The 25,321-nt window shown below is 48.0% G+C and overlaps 2 protein-coding genes across 3 annotated transcripts in view; both read right to left on the bottom strand.

Moving 5' to 3' along the window:
• Positions 1-2,916: 2,916 nt before the first annotated feature.
• URAD (ureidoimidazoline (2-oxo-4-hydroxy-4-carboxy-5-) decarboxylase) lies at positions 2,917-12,124 on the bottom strand. Its single transcript, XM_006068024.4, has 2 exons — positions 11,857-12,124; positions 2,917-3,629 (listed from the first exon to the last, which is right to left on the bottom strand). The coding sequence occupies exons 1-2, from the start codon at positions 12,029-12,031 to the stop codon at positions 3,292-3,294; spliced, it is 513 nt and encodes a 170-aa protein (XP_006068086.1). The 5' UTR covers positions 12,032-12,124; the 3' UTR covers positions 2,917-3,291.
• A 6,558-nt stretch (positions 12,125-18,682) lies between these two features.
• The window catches only part of FLT3 (fms related receptor tyrosine kinase 3), a 69,971-nt gene continuing 63,332 nt past the window's right edge, over positions 18,683-25,321 (bottom strand). For both annotated transcript variants that reach the window (XM_025262874.3, XM_006068026.4), the window contains exons 20-24: positions 24,645-24,767; positions 21,941-22,052; positions 21,518-21,617; positions 20,986-21,091; positions 18,683-19,249 (exon numbers count right to left, since the gene is read on the bottom strand). In XM_025262874.3, coding sequence (XP_025118659.3) covers positions 19,127-19,249; positions 20,986-21,091; positions 21,518-21,617; positions 21,941-22,052; positions 24,645-24,767 — 564 coding nt within the window. In that variant the 3' untranslated portion in view covers positions 18,683-19,126. The remainder of the gene's footprint in view (positions 19,250-20,985; positions 21,092-21,517; positions 21,618-21,940; positions 22,053-24,644; positions 24,768-25,321) is intronic.

Below are 25,321 nucleotides of genomic sequence, written 5' to 3' on the forward strand. Positions count from 1 at the left end.
TGGACTGTAGGCTACTAGGCTCCTCTGTCCATGGGATTTTTTCAGGCAAGAATACTGGAGTGGGCTGCCATTTCCTTCTCCAGGAGATCTTCCCAACCTAGGGATTGAACCTGGGTGTCCCGCATTGTAGGCAGATGCTTTACCGTCTGAGCCACCAGGGAACTTTGGTGGGGGGTTGGGGAGGTGGGGGTGGAACAAAGGAGTTCATGTCTGTAGCCTTTGCATTTTACAAAGGAGCACTCTGAGGCCCAGAGAGGTTGGGTGACATTCCCAAGGTCACACAGCTAGCTGTTCCGGTCACTAACATTAAATGAGCTATATACAGGTGCATTCTTTGTAGCCAGGAGCACTCTGTGCAAATGTTAATAATTACTAAGGCTGCGGGTGCCACCCTGGAAACTGCCTCCCCAACCCCAAACCGACTGGCGTCATGGGGGAGGGGGGAAGCCAAACTCCCCATCCCTACCCCACGCACCAAATAGTTTGAAAACAATCAGGTTGAGCTGTTGTGACAATTCTGCTTTCCAAGTCCTATTTATTATATTTCTCCCTTTCAGGGGCACCTGCTAATTGCAGTGTATACATTTATTGAATTGAACTCCATCCAGATGTTTCTTCAATTGCCAGCAAAAGTATCCATCTATCCCACAGTAAATTACTTTCTGTAAAAGAGCTCATCTTTATTTTTTGAAAGGGAACCCACATCCTGTGGCTGACCCCTGGAAATGTGTCAAATTCAAAATGAGTAAAGGGAATGCAAAGAAATCAGCTTGTTTTTCTCACCGTCCTCTACTTCCCCAGCAGTGTCCCTGCACCTCTTTTGGACACACGGCCCCAAAGGGTCGTACCTGTATGGATGGCGGAAAGAGACCACCCATTCAGTTTCCCATCACATAGGTGAGTGGGACCTGGGCTCGGCAGTTCCCAGTGGGAGCGTTCTCCTGGGGCTTGCGGCAAGCGGTCTGCTTGCTGGCTGGTCTTGAACATTTCAAGGGGGAGTGACAGTGGGTGAAGCAGCACCATCTCGGAAGGCAGTGTGTGTGGAGGGGTTGAAGAGTTACTGAAACTGAAATCAGCTCTTTGCTCTCCGACTTTTCTTAGAGTTGCCGTCGTGCTTTTTTTTTTAAAAAAATGAATTAGTTAAGTACGGGTATTAACTATTCACCCCGGAAACTGCACCACCACTTCTGCACCCTCTCCCCCGACATCTCCGGGCCACCCAGCAGTCCTGGCTGGTGGCTTTGCTGAGGCCCGAGTCCGAGTCCGCATGTCTCCGCTGTCCGTTTGGTTCGTTTCCCGCATCCTGCGCACTGGGAACACAGAAACCAGAAAACATGCCCAAGCCCAGGACATCACTATCTGAGCCAAGATGTGGCAGAAGAAAACTGCCCTGCCAGACCTTGGCAGCCTCTGGAGAGCCGCCCGCAGGAGGACGGAGGTGGATGTGGGGTGTCCAGGGTCTTCCCCGCGCCCCCTCCCCACCCCATCCTCTGCCAGAGCTTGGGGCTTAGGTAGAGACTCTCCCCTTTCTCCCCCAGCTCCTTTGAAGGGGCGGGTTCAGCACGTTCCCCTACCCCGTATCCCCTCCTGAAGAAACAAACAATTTTGCAAACAAGCTTTAAGCCCTCAAAATGTTAACAGTGTAATAGTAGACACCAGATGGTGCCTGAGCCCAGCAAAATGCAGCTCCTCACCTCTAAAAATAGGGCTTTGGATCCGGCCCTGGGGATTCCCGCTTGTCCTAGCCTGAGCATATTTATATGGGGGTCCCTCTAAGAGGTGGGCTCACCCTAGGGTTGGGCAGGGTCCCTTCAATATAGTTTATTATTCTCAGTCTCAGGCCCAGCCCTTGGTCCTTGTATCCGGGGCCAGAAAATCTTCTTTGTCAAACAGCAGGTTTCTCGCTTGTGTCCGGAAAGCCCCCAGGTTACCCCAGCAAGAGGGAGGCAGGCGTCTAGCCCCAGGCCCAGGGGCCCCACCCTTGCACCCAGGTCCTTTGTAATAGACACCTGGTGTTCCCCCATCCAGAGAAGGCTCTGGGGACTCCCCTGGCCCCGCTGCCAGCCCATGGCAGGGGAGATCCTGGTCTACAGCGACGGTGGGGCCTCAGCTCACCTCCTGGCTTCCCCACCTACTGCTCTCCCCAGCCTCCCGCCTTCACCCTCACCACTAGCAGGCAACACCTGTAAGTTGGCAAAGGGGAGCGGGGTTCCTGGATTAAAATTCCCCTGCTACCATGGTGGCTTCTCTCCGTGGAATTTAGCCCCCAACCAAGGGTGCTGCTGTCCTGCTTTTTATGGAAAGATTTTATTGCTCCTGTTGCCCTGCAGACCCCGGCTGGTCACTAATGGAGGTTCGTGTCTTCAGAAGGGCCAGTTCTGCCTTCATGTCTTACTCCCTCTGTGGTGAGGAGAATGGCATGGCTTGTTTCTCCTCTGCCAAGAGAAGCCAAAGGAGCGCTTGTTGGGGTTTGTTGGACCTTCTGGTGGGTGTGACTGGGAGAGAGAGAAAGGTGGTGGGCTCCTGCTGTGTGAGCAGACACACTAGACACCAGCTCTCTGGGGCTCTGGAACCCCAGGTCCGGCCTCTTCTGGCCAGAACCGATTTTCCTCCGTTCCCCGCTTTATCAGTTCTATAGGGCCCCGGACCTTCAGGGCCATCCAGCTTGGAGAAGCCCCACTCCTAGCCTTTTCTGCCGGCCCCCACCGGGTGCCTCCACAACGCCGGCCCCCGCGGGGCGCTCTCCCGCCCTCCATCCCCGCAGGCCGCTTTGTTAGTCCCAGCTCAAGCTCCGTGGTGTTTGTCCAAGTTTCAGAGAGACTCCTTCCACTCTCATGGAAGTGTCGGCGCAGCAACTAAGGTGGGAGAAGAAGGAAAACAACAACAACAACAACAAAAAAAAAACAGACAAACCGCTGGAGAATAAGATTCCTTTTTTGTCCGTTTTGTTTTGCGGCTGGGGGTATAGCAGGAGAGGGTGCGGGGCCAAAACGAGCTGGATAAGCGCTTTGGAATCCGCATAGGCAGGTGGTGTCAACGGGCCGCAACGGGAGTGAAGAATTGGAGCAGTGAGCTGGATACATCGGTGGCAAAACCCGAAACTATCAACAGATATTTTGGCAAAGGGTGCGCGTGTGGGGAGGGGGACAGAAGGGCTCGTTATTCGTGCGACTGTCTCGATTCGCCTCGGCCTCCGTGCGCGGGGGTGGACTCCATTCCAAGCGCATCGCGCGCGCCCGCGGCCCTGGCGCGTCCCGACGTGCGTCCCGGGGTCCTCTGCTGGCGCGGCCGCTAGGGCTGTTCCCCGAGCAGGTCGGCGAGACGCAGGTGGCAGATCTTCTTCACCTCGCCCAAGGCGGTGCGCAGCTCCTGCGCCGGGGGGCAGCGCAGCCGGCGCGCCAGCTCGCGGGGTGCTGCCGCTGGGTCGCTGAGGCGCACGGCGAGCACGAAGGGGAAGCCGAAGCGCGTGCGGTACTGCGCGGTGAGCTCGGTGAACCGGAGCCGCTCGGCCGCGCCCAGGTTCTGCAGGCCCGCGGCGCTCTGCTCCCGCTGCGACTCGGCGGTGAGCCGGCCCCACGGCAGCTGGCGGCCCGCCAGCTCCGGGTGGCAGCGCAGGACGCCCTCCTGGCCTGCGGAGAAGCACAGACACACGGCGGTGGGAGGGTGTTATCGCGCCCCGAAGGGCTTCGGAGAAAAGCAGGGTCCCGGGACGTGATGAGGGGCACCTCAGGGCGCCCAGTGCACCCGCCCCCTCCAGCTCGTCCTGAACCCTGCGCCCCTCCAACCCCGCTTCACTCGGCCTCGGCCGGGGCCCCGGGGGCGGGGCGGGAAGTGACAAGTCTGTCCTTTGAGACCTTGGGGCCAGCAGAGCGGCGGGGAGCGGCCGCGGAGGCTCGGAATTTACGACTTGCTCGGGAGGGAGCGGGGACGCGATAAGGGAACCCGAGCGTTTCGTATCTTTTCAAAGTCCTTTGCTCTCAGGGGGGCTTTGATGTCGGAGAGGGCCGGACGCAAGGGCCTGAAGACTTCCTGCAAAAGCCACGGAATGGGTTTCGCTCTGGAAAGGAGACGGGCGGGGAGGATCCACAGGGATAACATCCTTGGAGCTTGGCAAATAAATGCCCAGGGTTTTGTGACCCTAAGTGTGAGCTCTGAGCTTCTGGAATCAGGCGTGCAAAGAGCTTTGCAGATGATTAACTGCAAAGAAACCCATTTCCAGCCGAATCCTACGGCCCTTTGAACGAAAGTGGCTTCCTCCTTTTAGGAAAACAGCACCACTCACCACCCACCGTGTCTGAGGCTCGTTTCCCTTCTCCCACGGTAGATCTCAAAACAATTCTTGGAGAACAACCTTTCCTGGGAAGGCAGCTTCTCCACATCTCTGAACACTGGCCTGAAATTGGCCACCCATGGTGTGAGTCCTGCGATTTCAAGTCCTAATCCAGGGGGGTTTCCCTGAGCCCTAGCCAATCATTTTACTTAGTTCTCTAAAGGGAGATTTAGAATCCGTGGGGCTGGGCAAGATTTCAGATATGCTAAACAGGGAACCCGATGCGAACAATGGGGCTGATGACACCTAGCTTGCTGAGGAGTGGCAAGGATTGGAGACAATTCATTTACCCACACAGCACCTGATGCTAGCGGTTTTTCAATAAATAGCCATATTACCTGCCCTAGTAAACTCAGTGTAACTGGGCTGCCCTGCGGCTGGAAGCTTCTGTCCCTGGGGCTGAGGACAGGTGTGGGCTCCTCTGGAAAGGGGGGATCACTGATTGACTCTTCCTTTAATTAGGGTATAAACTCCCCCTGCTTAAATCTTATAGTTTCTGCCCAATTAAAGGACGACTGGGATTGTTGACTTGTGGACCTGTGTCCTGAGAAGTGGGAGAACTGGGGTGGGGGGAACTTCTGCACTGAAGAGAGGCTTCATCAGAGGCTCAGAAAGGAGTAACTGACCTGCCCAAGGTCACTGAGCCAGGAAGCTGCCTGTGTGGGGCTCCTGGACTCCAAACCACTGGCTTTGGAGCACTGGCTGCCCCTTCAAGATTAAAGGTAGTTTAAAATGAAACTCAGGTCACCAGTAATCCCATTTCGGCAATACCCCCCATTTTAGAATACCTCTCCTGGGCCTTGCAAAGCTGGGGGTCTTGGTCCCCGCGTCCAGCGCATCCGGGTGATGTGAAAACGTAGGTGATAAAGTCCCTACCTGGGCGCCCCCACCCCTGGGCTGGAGGGCGGCTGTGCTGTGGAGGCTGCCCAAGCCTGAGGCTGGGTGCCCCCTGAATCCGCTCCATACCCACCCAGTCTGGACCCCCCCCAAATGGGCGTGGGCGGCAGGGGTCTGGGAGGCTCACAGGCCCTGACCGCCCGCCCTGCACCCCGTCCTTGTTTATTCAGATTTTCAAAGGGGTGAGGAGGTAAGGGGGCTGGGACCCCGCCTTCTCACTGAACTCCTCAGTGTCTCCCCACCCCACCCTCCCCCCATTTCTTACTCTGCAGAGGCCTGGCTCCAGCGCAGGGAAGGAGGTTTTTGCTAAGAGGACCTGGCCAGGGTTGGGTTTGTCCCCCGGTGGCCCCAAGCAGAACCCTGGTCCTGTGGGTGGCCGCCCGCATCCCAGACCTGCCTCTTCTTTCTGGCCCTGACACCTGGCTTCTCACTCCGTTGGGCTCTTCCCTCTCTTGAAAACATCACCTGGGGTTAATGTTTGCCCAGGACTGAGCGTGTTTTCCGCTGGTGGCAGGAGACAAGGGGGATGAGAGAAGCGCAGAGCAAAGAGAAGAAAAGAGATCAGAAAAGAGGATTTACACACACACACACACAGCCCTTAAATGTAGGTAAAGGAGGATGGTGCGGGGAGGCAGGGGAGGCAGGCAGGGAATGGTAGCTCTGGAGAAATAGAACCTGAGCCCATTGACCCAAGGACTCCATCTTTATTGCCCCAAACCACTGATACGCCCCTTCCAATCCTTCCTGCCGGACAGCTCTGTGCCCCCTCCAGCGCTGCATCCCCAGTGGCCTTAAGCCCCAGTAGGAGGCTGGAGACCACGCCTGGGTACTCCCCACCTCAGCCCTGCAGTCCCCCTGCCTGGAGTGCCCAAACCTGGCTGGGTGTCTCACTTCAGGCCTTTCAGTACTGTCTGTCCTTCAGTTGCTCCTAAAATCTGAGACAGCACCGCCTCTGCCATTGGCATGGCAAGGTCTGGAGATGCAGGTGTGGACAGGCACTGTTTGCTGCGACCACAGACCAAGAATCTCTGCCCCTTGAAGAGTTCCTGGCACGGAGCCGACAGTCCTCATTTTATTAGCAGACAGTGGCGGCCGCTGAAGAGCAGGGGGTCGGCCTGGAAGCCCATCAACGTCCTCCAGTGTCCCCACACTGTCCCAGCTGGTGTACCCTCCCTCCTGTCCCGTGCATGGCCTGGGCCAACCTCTCTCTCCACTTGTGTTCTGGGAGCCAGTGCCTCCTTCCACGTCAAAGGCTACGATTTCAACCATCAATCCCCCCCGCCTGCCCACCATCACTGCCACTTCACCAACACACAAACCGGCCTTAGAAGCACTCAACCCCTAAACAAAAGGAGCGCCCTCTCTTGATTGCCTGTGGTCTTCTAGTTCCTCCCAGCCTCTCTGCTCCTCCTCACAGCACAGCTGCTCCAGGGGATTGTCTCCTCGGCATCTCCACTTCCTCTCCCCACCTCCCAGTCTCACCCCATCACACTTCCAGCCCCACCGGCCTGCCAGGCTGCACTCCTCGGGTCACAGGCGACAGACAGCTTGCTCAAGCCAATGGCCAGTGCTCTGGCCTCTTCTCTCTCAGCCTCTTGGCAGCATGTCATGTGGTTGGCCCTCTATCCTTGGAAGATTCCCATTATTGCTTATTCTCATCACTGGTCCAGATCAGCGACACAAGTGCTCCCGGCCTCAGTCCTCACACCTTCTCCCTTCTGATTCACATGGATGCCCTAAGTGTTCTCATCTAGCCCCCTAGCTTCAAATGCCATCGATTATTTCATGACACCTGGGTCTAGTCTAGTCCTCAGCTTTCCCCTGAGTTCCTTTGTTATGAGCCACCTGAACACTCAATATTGTCCCCTGGATGGTTATTTGGCATCTCAGCCTTGCCAAGCTCCCATTCTCCATCCTGTCCTCTCAGTGCTGAACTCTTCCTCGTTGCAGAAAACAGACCACCACCCACTCAGTTGCTCATATAAAAAACACAGGCGTTATCCTTCATTTCGGGCTTCCCAGGTGACTCGGTGGTAAAGAATCTGCCTGCCAATGCCGGAGCCACAGGAGACGCAAGTTTGGTCCCTGGGTTGGAAAGATCCCCTGGAGAAGGAAATAGCAACCTCTCCAGTCTTCTTGGCTGGAGAATCCCATGGACAGAGGAGCCTGGTGGGCTACAGTCCGTCTGGTCACAGAGTCAGAAACAACTTAAACAACACAACAATCCTTCATTTCTCTTTGTTTCTGACCTGCCTTCCTGCCACAAATCTATCAAAAACACCTGTTGGCTCTAACTCTAAAATTCTTCCTGAAAATCCAGCCACATCTCTTCATCTCTCCCGCTCCAACCCTAGTCCACCTTACCATCACCTCTCGATTTTACTGCTACTGCAGGCCCCCCTATGGACGGAGGAGCCTGGTAGGCTGCAGTCCATGGGGTCGCTAAGAGTCGGACACGACTGAGCGACTTCACTTACACTTTTCACTTTCATGCATTGGAGAAGGAAATGACAACCCACTCCAGTGTTCTTGCCTGGAGAATCCCAGGGACGGGGAAGCCTGGTGGGCTGCCGTCTCTGGAGTCGCACAGAGTCGGACACAACTGAAGCGACTTAGCAGCAGCTTAGCAGCAGCAGGCCCTCCACCTGACCCCTTTCCTCACATCTCTCCACTCTCCACCATTCTCCAACCGCCTTGGTCTTTCTTGTCACTTCTTAAGAAAGACCTCTTTTATTACATATGTTCTATCCTAATACAAATGATCTCCTAGTTTCTAGAATTGAAATGATCCTTTTTATGTATGTTAATCCTGCATCTCTTCACTGGAATGTCAGCTCATTGAAGGCAGGGACTTGTCTTGTTCATGGCTCTATCTCCAGGGCCGGGGACAATTCCCCAGGGAAGAGTAGGCACTTAGCAAGTGTTTATTGACTGACACTCTGGGGAGAAAGTGCTGTATATTTGACTGAACGAACACATCTTAATAGCCTCATATAAATACCTTATAGCCTGCATTGAAGGAAGTTATCGGTATCCAAGTCTTTGATGCTTTCAACAACTATCTTCTGAAATAAATATTAAGTAATGAATCATGGCATTATTGCTATTTTGAAATACCACAGAAAGATGCATGATTAACTGTTATGACATTTTTATTGCTCTTTGATGTTTAATACAAATCACTATTGAATTTGTTCATTATTGGCCATGGGTGTGGGTGTGTGGGTGTGTGTGTGCGCACGCGCGCGCGCGTGAACCTTCTTCCCTTTATTGTCATTCCTCTGGCTTGGGAATCAGGAACTGATTGGCTTGAAAAGGTATTTTGCCAATTAGTTTTGGTGCTAAATATTAGTCCTATACTGCCACCTACTGGTCAGTAATCACCATAGTGTCTTCGAAATGTATAGTCAACCTTGGCTTACTCTTGAAACAAAATTTTCAGTTTTCTTTCAATGGTAGAGTGTTTTCTTAGATCATCTAAAACAAATCCTTGACCAGATAGATCATCATAACCTGAACATCTCTATAAGGTCCCTTTTAGTTTTAGGATTCAAAGACTCTGTTACACCCAGTTTGTTGTTTACTATCTAAGGAGTAAGTCGTCCCCAGTGGCTCAGCGGAAAGAATCTGCCTGCAATGCAGGAATAAATGGGTTCAGTCTCTGGGCCAGGAAGATCCCCAGGAGCAGGGAATGGCAACCCAGTCTAGTATTCTTGCCTGGGGAATTTCACGGACAGAGGAGCTTGGGGGGCTATAGTCTATGGGGTTGTGAGCAAACATCGAAGAAGAAAAGCTAGACTTTTACTTGATTATTTTAAAAACTAGGGAAGGGACTTCCCTGGCAGTCAATGGTGGGGACTTCACCTTCCAACACATGGGGTGTGAGTTTGATCCCTGGTTGGGGAGCTAGAATCCCGTATGCCTCTTGGCCAAAAAGCCAGAACACAAACAACAGAGGCAATATAGTAACAAATTCAATAAAGACTTTTAAAATGGTCCACATTTAAAAAAAACACAAAACTTAAAAAAATAAAACCCAGTAAGTTCCCTGGTGGGATTCCCTGATGGGATTTTCACTGCTGCCGCCCGGGGTTCAATCCCTGATCTGGGAATTGAGATCCTGCAAGTCAAGAAATGTAGCCAAGAAAAAAAAAGATAAAAATAAAAATAAAACCCCAAATATCTGGTACATCAAGCATTAGCATTATTGAATAAATCAGTGAATGAATAGATGAAGTCCCTAGAAACTGTTTCTAGATTTTGCCTTTGAATTTCCAGAAAATTCTTCAAAAGCTGTTGGGTTAATTATCAGGGTTGGTCTCAGTTTTCTTATCTGTAAAATGGGGATACTAACGATAATCCTTATTTTATAGGATTATTATGAGGATTAAGGGAGTTAGTAAATGCCAAGTGTTGGGAAAGGTGCTTAAAAGACAGCAATAGTAAGGGGAAAATGCATTTTAGGGGTTGTCATCCTTATTTCCACCACTAACTCTGCTTGCTTAATGCCATGAAGATGATTAGATAGGAGGAAGGTGATTAGAGAGGGCTGCACTCCCAGCTGCCCCAGGCAAGTGTGGCCACCAGCACAGGGCTGAAAAGCAAGCTCTACCAGCAGAGAGGTCCCTCAAAGAACTGCCTGGAGTGCAGAAGCAAGCAAACGCCCAGGTGGCTCCAACTCCGTCCAGAGGTTTTGTCCCAGTGACCGCTTCGAAAGTCACCCCAGTTAAAGTGTGTGGGGAAGGGTAATGCCAGGCTCCACCATCTTTCAACATCCCCTTAGGAACGATTTCATTCATTCCCTTGGCAAACTTTGATCATGTTCCAGTGTTCTGTCCACGGGGTGGGATGGGATTCTGACACTGGCCCAGATACAGTGGGTCCCTCGTGCTTGCAGCTAGCTGGGCTGTGGCAGGGGGTTGAGGGGTGAGGGTGGGGGTAGGGGGGCTGCGGGATCAGCTTTGGACAGGCAGTGCGTGAGGGTCAACAGGGCCCCTACATTCCTACTTGCTACAGGTGTGGGATCTAGTTCCCTGACCAGGGATCAAACCCGGGCCCATCCCCTGCACTGGGAGCTTGGAGTCTTCACCAATGGACCACAGGGAAGTCAGGGCCTCCACATTCCTGTCAGCTTGGTTTAATCCCCCATCCTCCCCTCTTCTTGAATGTACCTAAAATGAAATAAAGGAGCCCCTTGTTTGGGAGGCTCCCTCTGACCTCTGGAAACCTTGCTGGGGCCGGGTGTCAGAGCCCTGGGCTCACAGGCCAGGACTGTTGTGCAGAAGAGCGCCACGCCTACAGCCCAGCTCCCTGTGGAAGCCCCTCTGTGAAGACAGCCTGTCCCCTCGAGGTCCCTCAGCCAGTCCAGGCTTCTCCAGGGACCTTGAGGACAGCCCGGGAGGCAGCCTCGGCCGCTGACCTTTGGCCTGTGAACCCTTGGGAGGCCGTGTGTCCTTCTGACTCACCTGGGATTGGCCTGGCCCCAAACTTCCCTCCTCTCCCCACCCTACACCCACAAGGGCCTCCTTTTCTCTCTCCACCCAAAGGAAATTGGCATTTTCTACCTCTTTCTCCAGAGGGATTTCTTGAGACTTCTGTCTTTCCCCCTACACCTCACACCCACAGGGAGCTGCTGACCTGAGGGACTCTACTTTCCTTAGCTGCCTAGTCCAAACCGGCCCTTTCTGATAAAACATCAGCCATTCTCTCTTTCCCCCCAGGCTCCTCAGATAGTCCGATAGGGAGCAGTCTCCTCTCTTGCATAAGGGACATTCCCAAAGCCAACGCAAGGCTGAGGTGGGGTGGGGGGGCGGGCACTAGCCTGACCTTTGGTCCCTGAGCAGCTTTGAGGCCAGAGGAGGCGGCTGCCTCCTCTTTCCTGGTAACCCCAGAGCTTTAATATTTAACAGCCAGTTTACCTGAGCCAAGGAAACTTCTTTCACTCTACTGTCCACTTAACACTGCAAGGACTTGACTCTCTTTTGCAAAAGTCTGAAGAAACTCACCAAGCCTTACAGCAAAAACAAGTAAATGTGTATACCAGGGACAAGCAACTAGGCTCAAATATCTCAAAACAGTTTGATAACAAAGAAGAAGTAGACTCACAGATGGGAAAACTAGAGGTTACCAGTGGGGGGTGGGGTGGGCGGGAGGGGCATTATGGATGGGGGAGGAGAGGTGGAGACGATTGGTCTAAGATCCGCTCGGGAATATATCATACAAGATGGAGAATACAGCCAATATTTTGTAATAACTAAATGGAAAGTAACCTTTAAAAATTGTGTTTAAAAATAAAAACAGCCACAAGACCTCCCCTCCCCCCATTTTAAAAGAAATCTTTTTTGGCCACACTATGGCTTGTGGGACATGAGTTTGAGTAAGCTCCGTGAGTTGGTAATGGACAGGGAAGCCTGGTATGCTGCAGTCCATGGGGTCACGAAGAGTCAGACATGACTGAGTGAACTGAACTGATGGCTTGTGGGATCTTAGCTCCCCAATCAGGGTTTGAAGCCAGGCTCTTGGCAGTGAAACCTGAGTCTTAACCACTGGACCATCAGGGAATTCCCTCTGCTATCTTTTTGATAAGCACACCTGAAATCCCTCTGTCAGCGTCCAACCCAAAGCCTTACCTGACAGTGGAAGACCATCAATAAAGGCAAAAAAGTGCTTCTCTAAATCTCCCAAGCCAGAGAACGGGCGCTTGGACCAAACCGCGGCTGCAATCAGAGGACATCTCTCGATGACATTTCCGAACACATCCACAAATTCTCCAAAGTCCATGGAGTTGACCTTCTCAATGTCCATGGCTTGTGCCCCAGTGGCGGTGGCGAGACTGGGCTCCCCCTGGGTGAGTGACTGACACGTCTCTGCTCGTCGAGTTATATTTGCTGAATGCACGGGCTTGGGTTTTTTTTTTTTTTTTTTTTTTTTGCAACACCAGCTTGGCATGTTTTAAATGCCTCTGGGAAAAGCAGAGATCCAGAGTTCTTGTGCAATCAACCAACACAGGCTTAAGGTCTAATCCAGGGAGCAGAGATCTTGCAGAGAGGGAAACGTGTACAGCCAAACTCTTACCACCATCCAAGCAGGCAGAGGCCATATTCAGCCTCAGCATTCAAGCCAGTTAGCCTTCTGGTGCCATTAACATTTTAGGCTGCCTGCTTACTGTATTTGTTTCATGACTGAAGGACTGACAGCCAAGAAGTCAAGGAACTTTGCTTTTCAAAGAAGGTAAGTCTGGTGCCAGAAGTACCATAATTACAGGCCGTGTCTTCAAATATGGAGGAAGATAAATATGTATAGGCACACCCATACACACACACGCACACACACAGGGCTTCCCTGGTAGCTCAGTTGGTAAAGAATCAATCCACAATGATACAGGAGATCGCCTGCAATGTAAGAGACCCAGGTTCAATCCCTGGGTTGGGAAGCTCCCCTGGATATGGAAATGGCAACCCACTCCAGTATTCTTGCCTGGAGAATCCCATGGACAGAGGAGCCTGACAGGCTACGGACCATGGGGTTGCAAAGAATCAGAGGTGACTTAGTGACTAAACAACAATCATATGCATGTGTGTGTGTGTGTGTGTGGTGGGGTGGTTAAGTTGTGTTCACCTCTTTGAGACCCCATGGACTGTAGCCTGCCAGGCTCCTCTGTCCATGAGATTTCCTTTGCTCGAGTGGGTTGCCAATTCCTTCTCCAGGATGTTCCTGACCCAGGGATCGAACGCACATGTCCTGCATTGGCAAGCGGGTTCTTTACCACTAAACCACCAGGGGAGCCGATATATATGATATGTATTGCCTATCATATACGTTGCATAGATATGTGAACAAACACTGGATCCTGTATCGTGTGTGAAGCTTCAGGCAGGCATCCAGTGTGGAGGGCCTGGTCCCAGGAGAGCTTGGATCCAGGCTCTGCCCCCTACTAGTTGGCATTCGTCAAGTTATTAAACTTTTCTGAGCCTCAGTTTCTTTGTCTGTAAAGCGGGGATAATACAAGTATTTGCCTGATGGGATTTTTGCAAAGATAAAGCAAGTTAACTTAGCAGAGTGCTCCTGTTAACATCGCACTGCAGAGGTGTCGGCTGATACACTGCAGGAAGTCTGCAGAGGACCAGCCACAGAACATCCTCTGCTGTCCCTTCTGCCACCAGAGCCAACACAGCCCTTTCCTGTCCCTGCAGGTTCCCTGCAGACAGGCTAACAGCCAGTGTGAATTTCTTTCTGATCTCCGTCCCCCGGCGCCCTCAAAGCTGACTGTCGGGAAGGGAGGATGAGGTCTATCCAGCAACCGCACCCCCAGCCCTTCACAACCCTCCCTCGGAAGTCTTATTCCCTTCCTGGTCCCCAAAGTGAGTACAGGAGTGGGGAACTGAAGACAGAGCAGAAGGCAAGGGAGAAAGGGTTCCCCTCCCTGTGCGTGACCCTTACCTTCCTCCGCCTGTTATTCTGCACACAAAGGGTCCTTTCTCCCCACCAAGCCCCAGGCACTGGCAGCCTGGACCTGGAGCCTGGCGGCTCTCAGCTCCTCTGAAGCAGTGGGAGAGATAGACATCTGAATTTGCAAGTGGAAACTTCTTAGCTCATGGAAATGCTGACATGCACAGTGGGAAGGGCCTTGCATTTGGGGCAGAGACCAGGAGCCTAACCTTTTATTTGGTGTTATCTGTTGTATAACAATGGAACTCCAAACAGCCTACTAAAATAGGAAGCCTTAAGGTTAAGGTATTAAACAGTCCTGGACACTGAAGCAACTGACCTCCCAGGTGGTGCAGTGGTCAAGAATCCACCTGCCAATGCAGGAGATGTAGGAGACACACGAGATCCTTTGGAGGAGGGCATGGCAACCCACTGCAGTATCCTTGCCTGGGGAATCCCATGAACATAGGAGCCTGGCAGGTCCATGGGGTCACAAAGAGCTGGGCACGACTGATCACAAAACCCACCAAAATCCAACCAAATTCCTAACATGGAACTTGGCCGAAGGACCAAGGACCCTGGGCTCAGTTAATGCTGTCTGACTCCTCCAGTCAAATTGAAGAAATGTAAAGGCAATGGCACCCCACTCTAGTACTCTTGCCTGGAAAGTTCCATGGACGGAGGAACCTGGTAGGCTGCAGTCCATGGGGTCGCTAAGAGTCGAACACAACTGAGCGCCTTCACTTGCACTTTTCACTTTCATGCATTGGAGAAGGAAATGGCAACCCTCTCCAGTTCTTGCCTGGAGAATCCCAGGGACGGGGGAGCCTGGTGGGCTGCCGTCTATGGGGTTGCACAGAGTTGGACACGACTGAAGTGACTTAGCAGCAGCAGCAAAATGGTCAGAGGTCAGGCCATTCTCACCCTAGCAAAAAGTTAAGTCACTGAACTGTACAGTATACGTAAGGGAATTCTATGGTATTTGAATTATATATCGATAAAGCAGTTATTTTCTTTTTAAATTTTACTTTATTGATTTATTTTTCAAGATTTTCTTTAATATGGACCATTTTTAAACACTTTATTAAATTTGTCACAGTATTTCTTCTGTTTTATGATTTGGTTTTTTTGGTCTCAAGACATGTAGGATCTTAGCTCCCCAACCAGGAATTAAACCGGCAACCTCTGCATTGGCAGGCAAAGTCTTAACCACTGAACCATCAGGAGCATTCCAAAGCTGTTATTTTCTAAAGTTAATTTATAGAGAGATGTAGCTTCATAATTTCCATTTAACCTGTAAGATATGATTCTTATGTCCTGGGCTGAATGTATTATTGTATCTGACTTCATTATAATTTTTCTTTTAAGCTAAGAGACTTTTAGCAGTCCATGGAGAAAATTCTTAAACAGTCAAATTTTTACTTCTTTTTTTTTTTTCCAGTTGAACTGTTTCAAGCTTCTGTTCCCTTCAGTGACAACGCTTACGTTTCCTTGAGCAGAGCTTAGGGAGATGATTTTTTTTTTTTTTTTTTTTGGATAGGCAGACGTTTTCTCAATAGGATACACCAGAAAGGCAAATTGCTTTCCTGAACCTACTTTCAAAATTTGAGGCAAATTGGGAGTTGGAGCTCCTGTGATCCTCCTCTCACCAGACTCCTTCCACTGGCTGAGCGGAAGCAACGTAAAGTTCTGGCCGAAGGAGCCCAGAGTGGTCGCTGAGGCCTGAGGAAGCGGCAGGCATCGGGGATGGGTCAGGTCTGCAGTTAGTATCTCGGTGGAGCCAAGTGACTTGAACTTCTTGAGCTTAAGCTTTGGTTTCACTGTTAAACTGTCTCGGAACAAGCTCCTACCAGCCAGTTTATTAAATGAGAAAATCCATGTGACGCCTTCAGCACAGCTCTGGAATAGTGTTATGGACAAATCAGTATAATATACAGAATTTATCAGAGTGAACCTTGAGGACATTATGTTACAAAAAGACATATACTGCATGATGCCACTTATACAAAGTTCCCAGAGTAGCCAAATTCAGAAGAGCAGAAAAGAGGACAAGCACCAGGGGCTGGTGGGGGTGGACACAGAGAATAGGGAGTCAGTGTCTAAGGGGGACAGCTTTGGTCTGAGAAGATGAAAAAGTTCTGGAAATGATGGTGAGAATGGTTGCTCAGCAATGTGAATGTAATTAATACCACTCCGCTGTACACTAAAAGACGGCTAAAAGGTATATACACTACTATATATAAAATAAAGAAATCAGGACCTACTTATAGCACTGGGAACTATATTTAATATTTTGTAATAACCTATGATAGAAAAGAATCTGAAGAATATCATATCTGTAGCTAAGTCACTTTGCTGTACACCTCAAATTAACACAACATTGCTAATCAACCATACTCTAATATAAAAGAAAAAATAAATTGAAAAAAGAATACATATACATATACACATGTATGTAACTGAATCACTTTCTTGCACCTGAAACTAAGGCATTGTAAATCAACTATACATCAGTTTAAAAGGTGGCTCAAGTGGTAAATTTTATATTATGTGTATTTTACTGCAGAAAAAGATCAGCAGAGACTTTTCTGCTTCTTTAAGATAATTGGAATTTTAATACATGTTGGGTCTCCAGGAGCTAAAAAAATATGCTTTTCCAGGTGATAACTGCCCCTCTTTTTTTTTTTTTCCTGTTGCTGAGGGTGGTACAGACAGTTGTTTTCTAATTGCTAAGATGTGTTTGCCTCTTTGTGACTTCCTGGGCCGTAGCCTGCCAGGCTCCTCTGTCCATGGGACTCTCCAGGCAAGAGTACTGGAGTGGGTTGCCATTTCCTCTCCCAGTGTATCTTCCCGACCCAGGGATCGAACCCCCGTCTTCTATGTCACCTGCTTTGACAGGCGGGTTCTTTACCACTGAGCCATCTGGGAAAACAAATGTTAATTCTGACAAGTCACTTATTTTGATGAAAAGGATAGTGGGCATGGCAGGTGAGTTCAGACAAATGCCATGGAGCCGGTGGTCCTTCATGAAAAGCTGAAGAGTGAGAAGCGAGATCAGGAAGGAACTCAAGGGGTGGGAGGAGCGCTGAGGTGGTAGTGAGGTCACCTAGGCATCTTCTTGCTACAGACCAGCCCCTCAGGGTGCTTTTCTTCCTCCTGGAAATCTCTAAGAAATAGAGCCTTTGTTTTCAGGACAGGAAGCCAGTCCAGGCTCAGACAGCATGAAGCAGAGCAGGTGCTCCAAGAATATGGTCAGATGTACATTCTGGGGCAGATGAATGCAAGGTGTAGAAGGCAGTGGTAAATTCCAGGTCCCAGGAGAGAGCCTGACCCCAGGCTGCCGCATTACTGGTGTAAATAATACACATAAAATGGACTGTCATTCCCACAGAGGGGAATAAACAAAGTCATCTGCATAGAGGCTTATTCTTTCCTCTAATCAACCGGTTGGCTTTTTCTTTAATTCTGCTTCTTAAAATTTGCTCTTCCGGAGGCAGGCTGGAGTCCTGGTGGCCAGGCTGTGGTGATGAAAAGAGTAGTGCCAGGGTGCCACCTACTGGCAAGACTCCTACAAGGGCTGGGAGGCAGGGGCTGACCAGGAGGGAGCGACACCCCGGCCGCAAACTCCAGGGATCATTAGTTGTATTCTGACACTTTTTAAAATGTGTAGTCATGTCTGGGACAAAACTTGACCCGAACGAAAGCTGACTTTGTGCTAAGAGCTGGGTTTAAAAAGAATCTAATTTCATTTTCCCTTAAAAGGTTATTTATTTTTAAAATTTTATTGAAGTCTACTTGATTTAAAATATTGTGTTAATTTCTGTTGTAGAGCCAAGTGAAAAGTCATACATACATATATTATTTTTCATATTCTTTTCTATTACGGTTTATCCCAGGATGTTAAATATAGTGCTCTGTGCTATACAGCAGGATCTTGTGGCTTATCCATCCTGTTATACTGGTTTGCATCTGCTAATCACAAACTCCCAGTCCTTCCCTCCCCCACCCCCTCTCCTAAGAGGTTTTGAAATGCTATCCTTCCTTGGATTAGGAGTTTGGGATTAGCAGATGCAAACTATTACGTAGAGAATATGGATAAACAAGGTCTAGCTGTAGAACACAGGAAACTGTGATAAACCACAATGAAAAAGAATAAGTAAATAATTAACTGAATCACTTTGCTGTACGGCAGAAATTAACACTGCATTGCAAATCAACTATGCTGCTGCTGCTAAGTCGCTTCAGTCGTGTCCGACTCTGTGCGACCCCATAGACAGCAGCCCACCAGGCTCCCCCATCCCTGGGATTCTCCAGGCAAGAACACTGGAGTGGCTTGCCATTTCCTCCTCCAATGCATGAAAGTGAAAAGTGAAAGTGAAGTCACTCAGTTGTGTCCGACTCTTTGTGACCCCATGGACTGCAGCCCACCAGGTTCCTCCATCCATGGGATTTTCCAGACAAGAGTACTGCAGTCAGGTGCCATCACCTTCTCCGAAATCAACTATACTTCAACAAAATAAGGTTAAAAGATAAAATAAATGCCATCCTCCCTAAGAAAAGATTGCCTTTTCAATATCATAGTTGGTACATACAAAAGTTATGTTATTAAGGATAATACCATGAGGAATTTTTTATCTGTGAAGCCATGACCCCACCCAACCCCTAAAAACTTCAAATGTCATCATGTGAAAATGAGTAAATAGTGTTAATTGTATAATTACAACTCCGTGTAACATCATGAGTGAATCTCAGCATTATGTTGTTTTGTGTTCTTGTTTCTAAAAGGAAGTAGGCTCTGGAAGTCTACACTGTATGACACCTTTTTTGGTAAAGTTCATGACCATCAGCTGTTCTTCACCCAGTCTAGGGGCGGGAGTCATGGAGCCTTTCAAAAATCTGATGAAGGAATCAGCCTTCTTCTAAGGAAAAAACACACAGGCACAAGCAACATATCTCACAGGGTTTCAGGAGATTCAGGACTCCCATGAAGTCTCACTCTAAATCTGCCATGTAAACAACTCAATAATGAACATTTCTATAGTAGAAATTTTATTTCCATTCATAAAATATATCACTAAATAGCTGAAAAAGTTACATATTATTTTAAAACAGATTTAAAAAATCATATTAGCTTTTCCTTAGCAAAATGCTTTTGTCTTCTGTATTTACAAGAGTATACTATACTTCAGGTAGACAATTTTCACTCAAGCCAGCCTGGGAAGGGCTTTGGATGAAGGTAGATGCTTCGGTAACGTTATCAGCTCTTCTTGCCTTGTGCAAAGGATGACTGGATTTTACAAAAGTCCCTTTGGAAACAAGAGTAAATACAGAGAGCTTCTAGAGAAAAGTCCAGCAAAGCAGCAGTTGAGAATATATTTTCACTTAGTGATGAAATTAATCTTATTTTGGTAATCTACACAGCCTGTTTAAGGTAGGCAGGGGGGATGAGGTCCTTAAGACTAAATCGTTTCTCTAGGAATCTTCAGTGTGAACCTGAGGAGAGGGTAGCCCCAAGTCCACCTCTCTGCTGTAAGGTCGCCTGTTTTGGTAAACAGAAGGATGCTCTGAAACACGGCCATCCATGTTCTGATACATCTGTGTGTGGGAAAGAGATGGACACACATCACCACCTAATGACTAAGACTGCCGAGTCACACACCTACATTGCAAATTGTTACTTGCATTTATTACATATAGATCATAGAGGATAGTCTACGTATTAATGGACAAAGCAAATGCGGTCCTTTTATTAAGGGAGAAATCAAGTCATAGTCAAATATTTTATTTCATTATTGCTTCTTCTCTTAGATATAGAATCCCAATCTAGAAATGCTAACGCCATGCAGAAAAACCATAGAAGAAAAAGGCCATTTGTGTAAAGCAACAAGGTCCTACTTGTACAGCACAGGGCCCTATATTCAATATCCTATGATTAAGCCATAATGGAAAAGAAAACGAAGAAGAATGCATATATGTGTATACCTCAATCACCTTACTGTACAGCAGAAATTAACCCAGCATTGTAAATCAGCTATATTTCAAATAAAATAAATTTTTTAAAAAAGAGAAAGTCCCCCCAAAGAGATCTGTTCTTTATACGATGAATACAGAGAACAGATTTCTTGGTTTTCATTTGGGAGTTTAGTGACTTTAAAATTTTTGTCCAAATGAAAACAGCTCCACTTTTTTGTCTCACTGTAACGTTAATACACATTCATATAGATAAACTAAGCAATCGTTGCTCAGTCGCTAAGTTGTGTCCGACTCTTTGTGAACCCATGGACTGCAGCACACCAGGCTTCCCTGTCCTTCACTATCTCTAGGAGTTTGCTTAGACTCATGTCCATTGAGTCGGTGATGCTATCTAACCATCTCATCCTCTGCCACCCCTTTCTCCTTTTGCCTCCTAAGCAATATAGACAGATACATGGACCAAAAACAAGCTGAAATCACCATTACAGTAGATAGCTGTTCAAACACAATTTTGTCTCAGGAGGCTCGGACAGCAGAGTCTGTTGTAGATCCTTGTTAAGAATTACTAATATGTTCTTCCTATGTTACATGTGTTACATCTTTTCACTATTTACTACACATGGGCACTTCTCATCTTTTTAATGGCAGCCTAGGGTTTCACGGTACTCATGTACCATAATTAAGCTTTTGATGTCAGTCATAGCCGACCAACTGAAAAGTGCACACATGACCTTGTCTGTCTTTGGGATAAATTGTTGTTTAGTTGCTAAGTCGTGTCTGACTCTTTTGCGACCCCATGGACTGTATGCCACCAGGCTCCTCTGTCCATGGGATTTCCCAGGCAAGAATACTGCAGTGGGTTGCCGTTTGCTGCTCTAGGTGATCTTCCCGACTCGGGGCTGGAACCTGTGTCAACCTCTGTCTCTTGGCAGGCAGATTCTTTACCACTGAACCATCTGGGAGGCCCAGGCTCCCAGAACTCCAGGGCTGTGCTCTTTCTTACCTGATTGAGTTGTACATTATTCCATGTGAAGGCTTGCTGTTGAGTTAGGAAAGCTCAGTACCTTCTGGAGATAGGGATTACATTCCATTTTCTGGTCTCATCCTCTGCACTGGTCATGTAAAAGCACTTAACTTCTTAATCAATTGATTGAAATTTTCAGGAAAAGCCTTTTTAAAATTTTTTCCCTTTAAAACACTTGTCCATAAGTATATCTAACCCCATATAACTTTTAAGGAGTGATCAAGACCAATTGTGATGAGGAAGGCAGCTTGGTAACTAAATTTAGTGCTTAGCAAATCAGCCATGAGAGTTCTGAGTGACGGAGTTCTTTATGAAATACTGTACTGCTACCTACCGCTTCTTCTGCATCTGCCAGCTGACACCCTAAAAATGAAGTCAGGTTAGGGAAGGATGGTCGTTTCCTGGAGTCAAAAGCCCAGCAGGATTGCATTATAAAGTATCTGCAAAGATAACAGAACAGGAGCAAGACAGGAAATCTGAATGAAGCAAAATGGGTGACTTTCCACTTAACAAAGCACCAATTATTACTGTGGACCGACTTATTTATGGCGTGTTTGTCCTGAGGCAAGTACTGTCCTAGACTTAGAACTCATATCAGAAAGGACAAATTAGATGATGCCTTTGGACAAATACAGTGTGGACCAGAATTCAGGAGAAGGGTCCCTCAAGTAAAAACTGAAACCCAGGAAAAGGTTCAGTTGTGTTCAGAAATTCCTGAAACCCAAAGGAAGAGTTTCTTCTTCTTTTCTTAAGAGGAACCATGGGAACTTTATGCTAAGGAGTTTTACTTTTTTTCTCATGGGCTGGGGGCTAGACAGTCTGTACATTTCCGATTTCAGCCACTTCTCAGCCTAACCTGTACTTACATTTCTTCCGTGGCATAAAATGGCTGGTCCATCTTGAACCCACTCTGGATGAGTTTGTAGAAGTTAGCATCAGCTGGAATCCCCGGGTAAGGATTGACACCTGGAAAAACAGGAGGGCGTATGACCACCCGCTCACCCTTCATTTCTTTATCATTTATTCAATCAGCAAACACACAGATCCTCGCTTCCTGGACCAGCACTGCGAGGTGCTGGGCTCCTGGCAGAAGCCACGGTCCTGCTTGAGAGCAGGTTATAGGACAGACAGACAGACACCAGTGATAAACATAAAGGGGCTCAGGCTGCAACAGAATTAAGACTGGGGGGAGCTCTGGAAAGGGGTTTTTCCTCCACCCTTTGAAATAGGAGTGGGGGAGGGGTGCAGAGGGCACAGAATGCAGAAGCCCAGGGAACTGCAAGTCTTACCAAGCGAGAATATTTCCCAGAGTAATATTCCGTATGACCAGACATCGCTTTTAATTGTGTAGATGCCCTCAAACAAGCTTTCAGGGGCCATCCACTTCACAGGCAGACGGGCCTGCATAAAACCCAAGCAGAGGTTGGTGGTGAATTTTCCACGAATAAACATCCCTTCTTTCCTCCAGTTAGTGAGATGATCACCTTTGTTTTCTCCCTAGTGTTAGTCGCTCTGGCCAGTCTGACTCTTTGCAACCCCATGGACTGTAGCCCGCCAGGCTCCTCTGTCCATGGCACTCTCCAGGCAAGAATACTGGAATGGGTTTTGCCATGCCTGCCTCCAGGGGGTCTTCCTGATCCAGAGATCAAACCTACATCTCCAGCATTGCAGGTGGTTCTTTACCATCTGAGCCACCAGGGAAGTCCATTCTCTCCCTAAGGGCACTATTACTACTTCCCTGAGAAAATCTTATTTCCCAAGGGGACGTTTCTCACTGTCAGATTAATACTGTAACACATTAGCCTTAGACAAACAAATTTTTGATTTCTTTAAAACTCAAGCTTGCATTTGGGGTTGGTAAGTTTCCAGTAGACTTTCCCTCCCCAATCCCCGCTTCCTCCCCCTCCCTCCCCACAGTGAGGAGCAGCCAGTCACTTCCCCACAGGTAAGCGGATGCTGGTGAATTAGTGGAATATTTTGTCAAAGCATTTCTTGGAAGAAGCTTAGTGGAAATCTCATCCACAGGAATGCGGTGAGGGAGCACACGACATGGCTCCCAGAAATGACGCCAGATGGCGTCTGTGGCTTTAGTCACTCCCAGTGGCTTGAAAGCAGAGTTTCAAATGCGTGTAGCCTCAGATTAGAATCAAGGCACAGGGACAGATAGGTTCCTGGGACTGAGAGTTTTGAAGCATTCTCCATTTCATGGATTGAGAACCCTTCCCTGAGCACGTTTAATCTGCCAAGTAAAAGCAAAGCTCGAGAAAGAAACCCTGTTTTAAATTCTTTTCAAAAGGATGAGCTGGGAGAATCAAGCTGGCCAGTCTGGTTCTTTTGACTCATTAAAGGAATTAATTGTGGTTCCAAATGGAATTGGCTTTCCTGCTTAAGAAACCACCAGCGAGGGGGGTGAGGACTTCAAAGCCATTAGTTCATCCTATTTATGACTACAGCTACAATAAGGGAGGCAGAGATCCAAACTCAGCTGAGTGTCTGATTCTAGTGGGAACACAGTTTAATTTGATTTGTAACCTTTATTGTGTGTTTACCCTCCACAGACCCTTTTCTTACGAGGCAATGAGTAATCCTCACGGGAAACACTGAATCACTGTGGTCGTGCACAGACTGTGTGGCTTAGAGCATTCACGATCTAACCGTGTGCTGTGCAATATTCAGCAGGTGACGTTTCTCAACCACAGACGGGTACTTTGAGGACTGAGTCAATACCTGGAATACTTAGAATAGCACTTAGCACCCAGTAACCACAATACCAGCATTTGTTGTTATTATTCTTACGTCAAGAGTAGGGACAATAAAGCAGATAGAAATCATAAAAATGAATAGCCAGAAAGAAGAGGAGCTGAAATCCAGGTATTGTAACTCTTAAAAACCATATTTGTTCAGCTATACACAATTTTATCATCTTTTAGGAGTACTTTTAGGAGTTCTCTTATAAGTAACACACATATCCTCAGTTTTTTTTAAACAAGCAGATTCAGTAATGTTCTGGCTTCCCAGGTGAGTCTGTGGTAAAGAACCTGCCTGCAGGAGAATTGAACCGCCTGAGGGTTCAGGCCCTGCGTTGGGAAGATCCCCTGGAAGAGGAAATGGGAACCCACTCCAGTATCCTTGCCTGGAAAATCCCAATGGACAGAAGAGCCTGGTGGGCCTCACTTCATGGGGGTCGCAAATCAGACACGAGTGAGCACACAAACTCAAACATCAGTGATGTTTGAGGTCTCCTTGCATAACAGTAACAGGATGACAAATATTCGGCAACTAACATTTGATTTAAATACTATGCCTTTTACAAATGTATATTTAATGTTTAATTTATATGTTGTATTGTAAATGCTGTCTTGTAATAATTACCTTTTCTCATGATGGAAAGTATAACACAATAGTCACTTAATAGCTAAAGGAAATGAAATGAGCACAAGTAACAAGATTTTTTTTTTTAAAGTATGGACTGCACTCCAAGGCCCTAATTGATAGGTGTGATGCTATTTTGTTCAACTTTTGTTACAGATGGAATAGTCCCTGATGCTGCAGAAAAACCTTGGAAGCATAAGGAAGTAGACTGCTGGGAGGAAGTTTTCTGAAGTTATCATAAATCACAAATGCACTACTGTGAGTGCAGATATTTAGGTTAGCAATGACAAAACAAAATGTAGAGCACAGGGAACTATACTTGTGATAAATCATGATGGAAAAGAATATGAAAAAGAATGCATTTATATACATATATATATGCATAACTGAGTCACTTTGCTGTAGAGCAGTAACACATTATAATTCTACAATATTTCAATAATTGTAATGTTGTGTTACTGCTGTACGGCAAAGTGGTTCAGTTATGCATATACATATGTATATATACATTCTTTTTCATATTCTTTTCATCATATTTCAATAAAAAAGAATAAAATTATATTAAGTAAAATAAAACTCCCCCCAAACAGGATAAAACTACATAAGAAAGAGGAATCTCACATTTCCCCTGATGACGTAGTTGGAATCACTCATAATATCCCGAGCCAGCCCAAAATCAGCGATCTTCGCCACTTTCCCGTGGGTCACCAGGACATTCCTGGCTGCCAGGTCTCTGTGAAGACACTAGAAAGAACGAGATGGGAGTGTGATTTACCCGGTTGTATGTTTTCACAGAGGACAATCTTTCCTATCGTTTCAAGTTCAGTAGGAGTTACAGAGGGCTTCGCTGATGGCTCAGATGGTAAAGAATCTGCCTGCAATGCAAGAGCTGCAGGAGACGTGGGTTCGATCCATGGGTTGGGAAGATCCCCTGGAGGAGGAAATGGCAACCCACTCCAGTATTCTTGCCTGGAGAATCCCATGGACAGAGGAGCCTGGTGGGCTGCAGTCCACGGGGTGGCAAAGAGTCGGACACGACTGAGCAACTAAGCCCACAGGAGTTACAGATGATGGAAGGGCAGATCATAGAGGCGTCTTCTCTTTACTGAGTCCTGAGCAATCATCACAACAGGTAACACGGTGTTTGCACAAGTCAGCTGTTGTGCTGCAGCCACTGGTGCTCCTTGGGGAACATTCCCAGAGGCAAAGGGGCCAGGTTCTGAGAAGCAGGTCAAGCAAACCAGGTGCGTGTCTGGCTGTAAATGAGAGACACAGCAGCCCGGCCTCTGCTGGGCTCC

Source organism: Bubalus bubalis, chromosome 13 (assembly GCF_019923935.1).
Source record: "Bubalus bubalis isolate 160015118507 breed Murrah chromosome 13, NDDB_SH_1, whole genome shotgun sequence".
In the NCBI taxonomy this organism is placed as follows: Eukaryota; Metazoa; Chordata; class Mammalia; order Artiodactyla; family Bovidae; genus Bubalus; species Bubalus bubalis.

Excerpts from the sequence above, each read along its gene's own strand:
- URAD (XM_006068024.4), bottom strand. The coding sequence starts at position 12,031 with ATGGACATTGAGAAGGTCAACTCCATGGACTTTGGAGAATTTGTGGAT. Across the intron at positions 3,630-11,856 it reads TGATGGTCTTCCACTGTCAG|GCCAGGAGGGCGTCCTGCGC; the intron begins GTAAGGCTTTGG and ends GCTTCTCCGCAG.